The following is a 13,252-nucleotide window of genomic DNA, read 5'->3' as shown; positions in this document are numbered from 1 at the left end:
CATTTAGAATTGTACTCTGTTGTTTAAAAGTTTCTCAAGTTGATTAAAAGTTTAAAATGAAAGTCAGTAGTAATCTACCTCCCTTGATACTGTTCCATGGGCACTGCCAGCCCTCTGCAGCTGCACAAAGCCCTGGCTAGACCATACCTGGAGCACTGCGGGGAAGTAGAGGCCTAGTCGTCTCCGAAGGGGGCCTGAACGCCTGGACACCGCTGGGGAGAGGTCTGGATGCCATCGGGGGCCCGAACGTCTTGGCCCGCTGCAATCCCGGGCCGAATGGCCTCCCCGCACCACTGCTGTAATCCAGGTTCCCAGTGGGGAAGGAGAGATCCAGCTGTCGATGAGGAGAGGGATGTAGGCCCACCGCTGGAGGGGGGGGGGGGTGATGTCCCAGTCACCTGGTTGGAGGCTCGCTGGGCATTGTCGAGAATAACCCGGTTTCAAATGACTGAAAATGATACTAATAAAACACACCAAACTAGTTTCTCGTTAGACTGGGGTAGAGTATTCAATTCCTTAATAAAAAATTTTTAAAAGAAAACAATTCTTGGAAGTTCCTCCACATTGTTTAAAAGTTTCTCCAGAAGTTTTAAAAGTTTCTCCAGAAGTTTTAAAAGTGTCTCCCGGAGCTTTAAAAAAGTTTTCCAAAGTTATTTAAGAGTTTCTCCAGAGGTTTTAAAAGTTTCTCCAAGTTGTTTAAAAGTTTCTCCCGAACTCAACTCAACTCGGGAGCAGCAAAGCAACATTACAGGCAGCTCAAGGCTGAGGTCCAACAAAAAACCCGGGACCTAAAGCATGGAGAAAGCACAGGAGATACAACAACTGGTCGACAGCCACGATTCTTCATCGCAGTCAAGGCCACCTACGGTCCAAACACCCAAGGCCCCACCCCCACTGCTGGCCAAGAACGGGGAAACACTCATCAAGGACACCGAGGCAGTCAGGGCACGATGGAAGGAGCACTTCAAAGATCTCCTCAATCGAGACTCTGCCTTTGACTCGACTCCATCCCGCAGCATGCGACCCGCCACCACCTCAGTGAAACCCCAACGTTGCACGAGGTAGGTAGGAAAAGCCACAAGACAGCTCAAAAACAACAAAGCTACGGGAGCAGATGGAATTCCCGCTGAGGCACTGAAATATGGCGGAGAGGCACTGTTGGTGCGGATACATGATCTCATCTCTCTCATCTGGAGGGAGGAGAGCATGCCGGGAGATCTCAGAGATGCAGTGATTGTGACCATCTTTAAAAGGGGGACAAGTCCGACTGCGGCAACTACAGGGGAATCTCCCAGCTATCAGCCACTGGGAAAGTTGTCGCTAGAGTTCTCCTCAACCGTCTTCTCCCTGTGGCCGAGGAGCTCCTCCCAGAATCACAGTGCGGATTTCATCCCCTACGGGACACAATGGACATGATCTTTGCAGCGCGACAGTTACAGGAAAAATGCAGGGAGCAGCGCCAGCCCTTACACATGGCCTTTTTCAACCTTACAAAGGCCTTTGACACTGTCAACCGCGAGGGTCGATGGAGCGTCCTCCTCCGTTTCGGATGCCCCCAAAAGTTCGTCACCATCCTCCGCCTGCTCCACGATGACATGCAGGCCGTGATCCTTACCAATGGATCCATCACAGACCCAATCCACGTCCGGGCCGGGGTCAAACAGGGCTGCGTCATCATCCCAACCCTCTTCTCAATCTTCCTCACTGCCATGCTCCACCTCACAGTCAACAAGCTCCCCACTGGAGTGGAACTAAACTACAGAACCTGTGGGAAGCTGTTCAGCCTTCGCCATCTCCAGGCCAGGTCCAAGATCACCCCAACCTCTGTCGTTGAGCTACAGTACGTGGACAACGCACATTCTGAGACTGAACTCCAGGATATGATCGACGTATTTACTGAAGCATATGACAGCATGGGCCTTACGCTAAACATCCGTAAGACAAAGGTCCTCCACCAGCCTGTCCTCGCCGCACAGCACTGCCCCCCAGTCATCAAGATCCACGGCGCGGCCCTGGACAACGTGGACCATTTCCCATACCTCGGGAGCCTCTTATCAACAACAGCAGATATTGATGCGGAGATTCAACATCGCCTCCAGTGCCCCAGTGCAGCATCAAGAAAATCAATCAAGTCAGTTAAACAGGATTTGCCTTTAACAAATCCGTGCTGGCTTTCTACTCTTGTCCAAGTGACTGTTAATTTTGTCCCAAATTTTCATTTTTAAAAGCTTTCCGACTACCGAGGTTAAACTGACCGGTCTGCAATTACTGGGTTTATCCTTACACACTTTTTTTGAACAAGGGTGTAACATTTGCAATTCTCCAGCCCTCTGACACCACCCCCGTATCTAAGGAGGATTGGAAGATTACGGTCAGTACCTCCGCAATTTCCACCTTTACTTCCCTCAGCATCCTGGGATGCATCCCGTCCGGTCCTGGTGACTTATCTACTTTAAGTACAGCCAGCCTTTCTAGTACCTCCTCTTCATCAATTTTTATCCCATCCACTATCTCCACTACCTCCTCTATCACTATGTCTATGGCAGTATCTTCTCCCTTGGTGAAGACAGAGGCAAAGTGCTCATTTAGTACCTCAGCCATGCCCTCTGCCTCCATGCGTAGGTCTCCATTTTGATCCCTAATCGGCTCCCCCCCCTTACTGCCCGTTTACTATTTATATACCTATAGAAGACTTTTGGATTCCCTTTTTTGTCAGCAAATACTTTGACACGCAAAAGGTGACAGAAATTTGGAACACTGTTTCACAAACAACCGTTGATGCTGGGTCAATTTTTAATTTTAAATCTGAGATTGATCGACTTTTGTTAACAGAGTCAGTAAGGGAGGTGGGGAAAAGGCAGGTTCCTGGAGGTCACTCAAAGATCAGGCAAAAACATTTTAAAAAGAAAGACTTGCATTTCTTTCGCACGTTTCATAACCTCAGGATGTCCCAAAGCCAGCGAAGTACTTTAGAAGTGCGGCCACTGTTGTAACGTGGGAAACGTGCAGTGTCCCTTGTGAGCTGCGCTACACTCGTCGGAGGAGCAGTACTGAGGGAGTGCCGCACTGTCGGAGGGGCAGTGCTGAGGGAGTGCCGCACTGTCGGAGGAGCAGTACTGAGGGAGCGCCGCACTGTCGGAGGGGCAGTACTGAGGGAGTGCTGCACTGTCGGAGGGGCAGTACTGAGGGAGAGCCGCACTGTTGGAGGGGCAGTACTGAGGGAGAGCCGCAATGTCGGAGGGGCAGTGCTGAGGGAGTGCGGCACTGTCGGAGGGGCAGTACTGAGGGAGAGCCGCAATGTCGGAGGGGCAGTATTGAGGGAGAGCCGCACTGTTGGAGGGGCAGTACTGAGGGAGAGCCGCAATGTCGGAGGGGCAGTGCTGAGGGAGTGCGGCACTGTCGGAGGGGCAGTGCTGAGGGAGTGCGGCACTGTCGGAGGGGCAGTGCTGAGGGAGTGCGGCACTGTCGGAGGGGCAGTACTGAGGGAGCGCCGCACTGTCAGATGGGCAGTACTGAGGGAGTGCCGCACTGTCGGAGGGGCAGTATTGAGGGAGCGCTGCACTGTCGGAGGGGCAGTACTGAGGGAGCGCCGCACTGTCGGAGGGGCAGTACTGAAGTAGCGTTGCACTGTCGGAGGGGTAGTACTGAGGGAGCGCCGCACTGTCGGAGGGGCAGTACTGAGGGAGCGCTGCACTGTCGGAGGGGCAGTACTGAGGGAGCGCTGCACTGTCGGAGGGGCAGTACTGAGAGAGCGCCGCACTGTCGGAAGTGTCGTGTTTTGCTTGGCATGTTCAACCGAGGCCCTGTTATGGAATCTTTCATTATAGATAAGATTATGGAGCCTTTAGGTAGAAATAAAATGCTAAAAGATATCCAGGATGGGTTCATCAAGGGTCTTGTCAATCTTGTCAATCGGAGGGCGTGACTGTCGGAGTCCGAATGGTCACTGGCAGACACGTGCAGGCCGTGTATATAATGTTGGCAGCCATGTTGAATCCTCACTTTGAGAATAAATAAACTGGAGTAAGGTCATGCCTAAGCTCACTGTACTTAGCCTGGTGGAGTTATTCGATACTTAACAAGAGCGATTAGAATGATTGAGGGGACGGAGGGATTGGATTGCGAGGAGCGATTATCTAAATTGGACGTGTTCTCACTGGAAAGGAGAAGGTTGCGAGGTGATGGGATTTCTGCTGTTTTTAGGATTCTAACGAGACTGGATAATGTTGGCCGTGACCAGGTGTCTCACCCTGTCCGGAACAGGAGATCCGGAGCACACGGCCCCCGCTTGAAGGGGGAAATTCAAAACTCATCTGCGGAGACAATAGTTCAGTGAGCGAGTGGTCAAACTATGGAACAGGATCCCTGGGGATACGGTGGGCGCAGATAATATTTAAATGCAAATTAGATCAATTTCTTTAACAAAATAACATTTTGGCATACAGATTATGAGTAATTTGAGACGTGACCTGCTTTTTTTGTTTGTTCCTGGGATGTGGGCATCGCTGGCAAGGCCGGCATTTATTGCCCATCCCTCATCGCCCCTTGAGAAGGTGGTGGTGAGCTGCCTTCTTGAACCGCTGCAGTCCGTGTGGTGAAGGTGCTCCCACAGTGCTGTTAGGGAGGGAGTTCCAGGATTGTGACCCAGCGACGATGAAGGAACGGCCGATATATTTCCAAGTCAGGATGGTGTGTGACTGGGAGGGGAACGTGGAGGTGGTGGTTTTCCCATGCGCCTGCTGCCCTTGTCCTTCTAGGGGGCAGAGGTCGTGGGTTTGGGAGGTGCTGCCGAAGAAGCCTTGGCGAGTTGCTGCAGTGCATCTTGTAGATGGTGCACACTGCAGCCACGGTGCGCCGGTGGTGGAGGGAGTGAATGGTGAAGGTGGAGAATGGGGGGCCAATCAAACGGCTGCTTTGTCCTGGATGGTGTCGAGCTTCTCGAGTGTTGTTGGAGCTGTAACTCATCCAGGCCAAGTTGTACAGGGCCTTGGTGAGGCCACACCTGGAGTATTGTGTACAGTTTTGGTCTCCTAACTTGAGGAAGGACATTCTTGCTATTGAGGGAGTGCAGCGAAGATTCACCAGACTGATTCCCGGGATGGCGGGACTGACCTATCAAGAAAGACTGGATCAACTGGGCTTGTATTCACTGGAGTTCAGAAGAATGAGAGGGGACCTCATAGAAACGTTTAAAATTCTGACGGGACTGGACAGGTTAGATGCAGGAAGAATGTTCCCAATGTTGGGGAAGTCCAGAACCAGGGGTCACAGTCTAAGGATAAGGGGTAAGCCATTTAGGACCGAGATGAGGAGAAACTTCTTCACCCAGAGAGTGGTGAACCTGTGGAATTCTCTACCACAGAAAGTAGTTGAGGCCAATTCACTAAATATATTCAAAAGGGAGTTAGATGAAGTCCTTACTACTCGGGGGATCAAGGGTTATGGCGAGAAAGCAGGAAGGGGGTACTGAAGTTTCATGTTCAGCCATGAACTCATTGAATGGCGGTGCAGGCTAGAAGGGCTGAATGGCCTACTCCTGCACCTATTTTCTATGTTTCTATGTTTCTATGAGAGTGTTCCATCACACTCCTGACTTGTGCCGTGTAGATGGTGGAAAGGCTTTGGGGAGTCAGGAGGTGAGACACTCACCACAGAATACCCAGCCTCTGACCTGCTCTTGTAGCCACAGTATTTATGTGGCTGGTCCAGTTAAGTTTCTGGTCAATGGTGACCCCCAGGATGTTGACGGTGGGGGATTCGGTGATGGTAATGCCGTTGAATGTCAAGGGGCGATGGTTAGACTCTCGCTTGTTGGAGATGGTCATTGCCTGGCACTTGTGTGGCGCGAATGTTACTTGCCACTTATCAGCCCAAGCCTGAATGTTGTCCAGGTCTTGCTGCAATGACTTGGGGTGAGTGCAGTGCATCGGGAGGAACAGGTGACTTTGGACCAATGGCTCCAAAGATTTCTACCCCTGGTGTTTTATATAGCGCCTTTAACGTAGCAAAATGTCCCAAGGTGCTTCACAGGGGCGTTATCAGACAAAAATTGACACCGAGCCAATGAAGGCAAGGTCGGTTACAAGGAGCATCTTAAAGGAGAAAGGAAAAGAAATTAAGGGCAGAAAGCGTTAGGTTTTAACAAGTGTTGCCTGAGAGGAGAAGAGAGAGGTAGAGGGGTGGCGAGGTTTAGGGAGAGAGTTCCAGAGCTTGGGGCCCAGGCAGCTGAAGGCACGGCCACCGATGGTGGAGCGATGGAAATCGGGGGATGAGCAAGAGGGCAGAACTGGAGGAGTGCAGAGATCTGGGAGGGTTGTAGGATGTTACAAAGATAGGGAGGGGCGAGGAGGCCATGTTGAGGCATTTGAACAGAAGGATGAGAATGTAACATTGAGGTGTTGCCGGACCAGGACTTGGAGCGAGTTAAGCCATGGGGGCAGCAGAGCTTCGGATGAACCGAAGTTAACGGAGGGTGGAAGGTGGGAGGCCGGCCAGGAGAGCGTTGGAATGGGCTTCCCATTTCCTGTGATATTGTGACTGAGGGGGTTTACCCACAATCCTCTGTAAGGTGAATCTAGGCCTAGAATGGCTGTTCTTTGGTCTACTAACCGTTCTAGATCAATATAATCTCGAGACATCTGGATAGAATGGCTTCGAGAACTAGGGAGGTATGTGCTTATGTGGTTATCGGCTTACCTGCTCTGGTAGGACATATTCCTGGAGCTTTGATCACATGACCTCCCGTCTCTAACCGTCTCACCCGGTCAAACTTGGATGGTGACCTGGGCGGGGGGGCATAGTGAGCAGGGGGGGGGGGAATGGAGAGCGGGGGGGGGGGTGAGCGATGGTGAGTGGTGGGGGGGGCATAGTGAGCGGGGTGGGGGTGGGGGGGGGAATGGAGAGCGGGGGGGGCGATGGTGAGTGGGGGGGGAGATGGTGAGCGGGGGGGGGAGATGGTGAGCGGGGTGGTGGGGGGCGATGGTGAGTGGGGGCAGCATAGTGAGCGGGGGGGGGAGATGGTGAGCGGGGGGGTGGGTGCATAGTGAGCGGGGGGGGAGATGGTGAGGGGGGGGAGGAATTTTGGATGGAAGGAGGGGTGAGCAGGGGAGGAGACTGGATGGAGAGCGGGGGGGGACGATATTGGGGGAGGGGACTGGATGGAGAGCGGGGGTGGGGGGGTTGGAGAGCGGGGTTGGGGGGAATTGTGGATGGAGAGTGGGGGGGGGTAGAGTTGGGGAGGGGACTGGATGGAGAGCGGGGGTGGGGGGGTTGGAGAGCGGGGTTGGGGGGAATTGTGGATGGAGAGTGGAGGGGGGGGGGTAGAGTTGGGGAGGGGACTGGATGGAGAGCGGGGGTGGGATGGAGAGCTGGGGCGGGGGGGGGGGGGGGAGCGCGGGGGTGGGGGGGAGCAGGGGGAGAATGGAGACCGTGGCGGAGGGGGAGATGGAGAGCGGGACTGGGGGGGGGGGGAGAGGGAGAGCGGGGGTCGGGGGGGAAGGAGCGGGGGTGGGGGGGGGGGGGAGCGGGGGTGGGGGGGGAAGGAGCGGGGGTGGGGGGGGGGGGAAGATGGAGAGCAGGGGGAGGAGCAGATGGAGAGCGGGGGTGGGGGGGGGGGGGGAGAGAGTGGGGGTGGTGGGGGGATGGATAGCAGGGATAGAGAGAGAGCAGGGGAGGGCTCTGGATGGAGAGTGGGGATGGCGGGGGAGGGTGAGATGTGAGACCTGTAATCCAAAGGATGTAAAAGTGACCAGGAAGCTTCAGACTGTCCTAAAAACCCAAGTGGTTTATTCATATCCTTTAGGGAAGGAAGCCTAAAGTCCTTACCTGGTCTGGGCCTACAGGTGACTCCAGTCCCAGACCAACGTAGTTGGCTCTGAACTGCCGCCCTGAGCAGTTCACTCAGTTTCTATCAAACCCACTACCGGCGGTTCAGGAAGGCCCACTCCCACAATCTCAGGGCGATTACGGCCGGGCTTGGCCAGTGACGCCCCGAGAACAAAGGGTAAAGGTTGGTCTTATGTACGGTGCCTGAACCATGAAACGATGCAACAGATTAATGAGCAGCAGTTGCTGCAGTGCCTCCGTCTCCTGTCTCACTCACTCTCTCTCTCTCTCTCTCTCTCTCCCTCTCCTCCGTTTTTCGCCGCGGTGCCAGACACACGGAGAGATCGCTGCACCTACCGCCTGTCGAGGCAGAACCGTCTCACCAGTGCGCAGGTGCCAGACGGGAGCCGAGGGAAGCGAGTCACCGGGCCCGACATCACCGACACCGCAGACACTTGCCTCGGCCAGCTGGCTCCCGAGAAGCTGCTCAGCTCGCTGCTGGAGGCCGAGCCGCCCAACGTGTACTCGCTAAACCACCCCAACAAGCCCTACACCGAGGCCTCGATGATGATGTCGCTGACCAACCTGGCAGACAGGGAGCTGGTTCATATGATCGCCTGGGCCAAGAAAGTTCCAGGTAATCGCACGCTCCGTTCACCCTCATCTGCGGTCATCAAACGGAGTTTCACACTGGTCCAGTCGGAGGCTGCAACTGTAACATGCAGTTGGGACAGTGTAGAGGGAGCTTTACTCTGTATCTAACCTGTATCTGCCCCGGGAGTGTTTGATGGGACAGTGTAGAGGGAGCTTTACCCTGTATCTAACCTGTACCTGCCCTGGGGGTGTTTGATGGGACAGTGTAGAGGGAGCTTTACTCTGTATCTAACCTGTACCTGCCCTGGGGGTGTTTGATGGGACAGTGTAGAGGGAGCTTTACTCTGTATCTAACCTGTACCTGCCCTGGGGGTGTTTGATGGGACAGTGTAGAGGGAGCTTTACTCTGTATCTAACCCCCTGTACCTGCCCTGGGAGTGTTTGATGGGACAGTGTAGAGGGAGCTTTACTCTGTATCTAACCCCCTGTACCTGCCCTGGGAGTGTTTGATGGGACAGTGTAGAGGGAGCTTTACTCTGTATCTAACCCCGTGCTGTACCTGCCCTGGGAGTGTTTGATGGGACAGTGTAGAGGGAGCTTTACTCTGTATCTAACCCCCTGTACCTGCCCTGGGAGTGTTTGGTGGGACAGTGTAGAGGGAGCTTTACTCTGTATCTAACCCCCTGTACCTGCCCTGGGAGTGTTTGATGGGACAGCGTAGAGGGAGATTTACTCTGTATCTAACCCCCTGTACCTGCCCTGGGAGTGTTTGATTGGACAGTGTAGAGGGAGATTTACTCTGTATCTAACCCGTGCTGTACCTGCCCTGGGAGTGTTTGATGGGACAGTGTAGAGGGAGCTTTACTCTGTATCTAAACTGTGTCAGCCATGGCTCAGTGGGCAGCTCACTCAGAAGGTTGTGGGTTCAAGTCCCATTCCAGACACGAACACAAAAATCTAGGCTGACATTCCCAGTGCAGTGCTGAAGGAGTGCTGCACTGTCGGAGGTGCAGTACTGAGGGAGCGCCGCACTGTCAGAGGGGCAGTACTGAGGGAGCGCCGCACTGTCGGAGGGGCAGTACTGAGGGAGCGCCGCACTGTCGGAGGTGCAGTACTGAGGGAGCGCCGCACTGTCAGAGGGGCAGTACTGAGGGAGCGCCGCACTGTCGGAGGGGCAGTACTGAGGGAGCGCCACACTGTCGGAGGGGCAGTACTGAGGGAGTGTCACACTGTTGGAGGGGCCGTCTTTATAATGAGACGTTAAACCGAGGTCCCGTCTGCTCCCTCAGGTGTATGTAAAAGATCCAACAGCATTATTCAAAGTCGAGCAGGAGAGTTATACCCAGTGTCCTGGGCCAATATCTATCCCTCATCCGACATCAGTAAAACAGATTATCACATTGCTGGTAATCGTCAAACTGCTTCAGCCCCTCCCTTACCACTCATAGAATCAGAGAAATTTACAGCACGGAAGGAGGCCATTCGGCCCATCATGTCCGCGCCGGCCGACCAAGAGCTATCCAGCCTTATCCCATTTTCCAGTTCTCGGTCCGTAGCCCTGTAGGTTACAGCACTTCCAGTACTTTTTAAATGTGGTGAGGGTTTCTGCCTCTACCACTCTTTCAGGCAGTGAGTTCCAGACACCCACCACCCTCTCGGTGAAGAAATTTCCCCTCAAATCTCCTCTAAACCTCGCCCCAATTACTTTAAATCTATGCCCCCTGGTTGTTGACTGCTCTGCCAAAGAAAACAGGTCCTTCTTATCCACTCTATCCAGACACCTCATCATTTTATACACCTCAATCAGGTCTCCCCTCAGCCTCCTCTGTTCCAGAGCAAACAGACCCAGCATCTCCAATCTTTCTTCATAGCCAAAATTCTCCAGTGCAGGCAACATTCTTGTAAATCTCCTCTGCACCCTTTCCAGTGCAATCACATCCTTCCTGTAACATGGTGACCAGAACTGCACGCAGTACTCCAGCTGTGGCCTAACCAGTGTTTTATACAGTTCAAGCATAACCTTCCTGCTCTTGTATTCTATGCCTCAGCTAATAAAGACAAGTATTCCATGTGCCTTGTTAACCATCTTATCTACCTGGCCTGCTACCTTCAGGGATCTGTGGACCTGCACTCCAAGGTCCCTTTGTTCCTCTACACTTCTCAGTGTCCTACCATTTAATGTGTATTCCCTTGCCTTGTTAGCCCTCCCTAAATGCATTACCTCACACTTCTCCAGATTGAATTCCATTTGCCACTGTTCTGCCCACCTGACCAGTACATTGATATCTTCCTGCAGTCTACAGCTTTCTTCTTCATTATCAACCACACAGCCGATTTTAATGCAAATTTCTGAATCATACCCGCAACATTTAAGTCCAAGTTGTTGATATATACCACAAAAAGCAAGGGACCCAGCACTGAGCCTTGCGGAACCCCACTGGATACATCCTTCCAGTCACAAAATCACCCATCAACCATTATCCTTTGCTTCCTGCCTCTGAAAAAATTTTGGATCCAACTTGCCACTTTGCCCTGGATCCCATGGGCTTTTACTTTCATGACCAGTCTGCCATGTGGGACCTTATCAAAAGGTTTGCTAAAGTCCATATACACTACATTGTACACACTGCCCTCATCGACCCTCCTGGTTACCTCCTCAAAAAATTCAATCAAGTTAGTCAGACACGACCTTCCCTTAACAAATCCATGCGAACTGTCCTTAATTAATCCATGTCTTCCCAAATGAAGATTTATCCTGTCCCTCAGGATTTTTTCCAATAATGTTACCACCACTGAGGTTAGGCTGACTGGCCAGTAATTACTCGGTCTATCCCTTCCTCCCTTTTTAAACAAAGGTACTACATTAACAGTCCTCCAGTCCTCTGGCACCACACCTGTAGACGAATTTAGGGAGCTAGGAACTAAATTAAAAAGTAGGACCTCAAAAGTAGTAATCTCAGGATTGCTACCAGTGCCACGTGCTAGTCAGAGTAGGAATCGCAGGATAGCTCAGATGAATACGTGGCTTGAGGAGTGATGCAGAAGGGAGCGATTCAAATTTCTGGGGCATTGGAACCAGTTCTGGGGGAGGTGGGACCAGTACAAACCAGACGGTCTGCACCTGGGCAGGACCGGAACCAATGTCCTCGGGGGAGTGTTTGCTAGTGCTGTTGGGGAGGAGTTCAACTAATATGGCAGGGGGATGGGAACCTATGCAGGGAGACAGAGGGAAACAAAAGGGAGACAGAGGCAAAAGATAGAAAGGAGAATAGTAAAAGTGGAGGGCAGAGAAACCCAAGGCAAAAAACAAAAAGGGCCACATTACAGCAAAATTCTAAAGGGGCAAGGTGTGTTAAAAAGACAAGCCTGAAGGCTCTGTGCCTCAATGCGAGGAGTATTCGGAATAAGGTGGACAAATTAACTGCACAGACAGCAGTTAATGGATATGATGTAATTGGCATCACGGAGACATGGCTCCAGGGTGACCAAGGCTGGGAACTCAACATCCAGGGGTATTCAACATTTAGGAAGGATAGGCAGAGAGGAAAAGGAGGCGGGGTGGCGTTGCTGGTTAAAGAGGAAATCAATGCAATCGTAAAGAGGGACATTAGCCTGGATGATGTGGAATCGGTATGGGTGGAGCTGTGGAATACCAAAGGGCAGAAAACGCTAGTGGGACTTGTGTAGAGACCACCAAACAGTAGTAGTGAGGTTGGGGACAGCATCAAACAAGAAATTAGAGATGTGTGCAATAAAGGTACAGCAGTTATCATGGGCGACTTTAACTTACATATTGATTGGGCTAACCAAACTGGTAGCAATGCGGTAGAGGAGGATTTCCTGGAGTGTATTAGCGATGGTTTTCTTGACCAATATGTCGAGGAACCGACTAGAGAGCTGGCCATCCTAGACTGGGTGATGTGTAATGAGAAAGGACTAATTAGCAATCTTGTTGTGCGAGGCCCCTTGGGGAAGAGTGACCATAATATGGTAGAATTCTTTATTAAGATGGAGAGTGACACAGTTAATTCAGAAACTAATTCCTAAACTTAAGGAAAGCTAACTTCGATGGCATGCGGCGTGAATTGGCTAGAATAGACTGGCAAATGGTACTTAAAGGGTTGATGGTGGATAGGCAATGGCAAACATTTAAGGATCACATGGATGACCTTCAACAGTTGTACATCCCTGTCTGGAGTAAAAATAAAACAGGAAAGGTGGCTCAACCGTGGCTAACAAGGGAAATTAAGGATAGTGTTAGATCCAAGGAAATGCATATAAATTGGCTAGATAAAGTAGCAACCCTGAGGACTGGGAGAAATTTAGAATTCAGCAGAGGAGGTCAAAAGGTTTAATTAGGAGGGGGAAAATAGAGTACGAGAAGAAGCTTGCCGGGAACATAAAAACTGACTGCAAAAGCTTCTATAGATATGTGAAGAGAAAAAGATTAGTGAAGACACACGTAGGTCCCTTGCAGTCAGAATCAGGTGAATTTATAATGGGGAACAAAGAAATGACAGACCAATTGAACAAATACTTTGGTTCTGTCTTCACGAAGGAAGACACAAATAACCTTCCGGATATACTAGGGGACCGAGGGTCTAGTGAGAAGGAGGAACTGAAGGATATCCTTATTAGGCGGGATATTGTGGTGGGGAAATTGATGGGATTGAAGGCCGATAAATCCCCGGGGCCTGATTGTCTGCATCCCAGAGTACTTAAGGAGGTGGCCCTAGAAATAGTGGATGCATTGGTGATCATTTTCCAACAGTCTATCGACTCTGGATCAGTTCCTATGGACTGGAGGGTAGTTAATGTAACCCCACTTTTTAAA

The 13,252-nt window shown here is 51.8% G+C and overlaps 1 protein-coding gene across 1 annotated transcript in view; it reads left to right on the top strand.

Annotated features, from left to right (window-relative positions):
* esr2a (estrogen receptor 2a) overlaps positions 1-13,252 on the top strand; it is a 315,173-nt gene that overhangs the window by 99,508 nt on the left and 202,413 nt on the right. The window contains exon 5 of the mRNA XM_070877959.1: positions 8,156-8,461. Coding sequence (XP_070734060.1) covers positions 8,156-8,461 — 306 coding nt within the window. The remainder of the gene's footprint in view (positions 1-8,155; positions 8,462-13,252) is intronic.

Source organism: Pristiophorus japonicus, chromosome 4 (assembly GCF_044704955.1).
Source record: "Pristiophorus japonicus isolate sPriJap1 chromosome 4, sPriJap1.hap1, whole genome shotgun sequence".
NCBI lineage: Eukaryota > Metazoa > Chordata > Chondrichthyes > Pristiophoridae > Pristiophorus > Pristiophorus japonicus.
The sequence above is the reverse complement of the archived record's forward strand: the minus strand, read 5'-3'. Positions and strand labels throughout refer to the sequence as shown.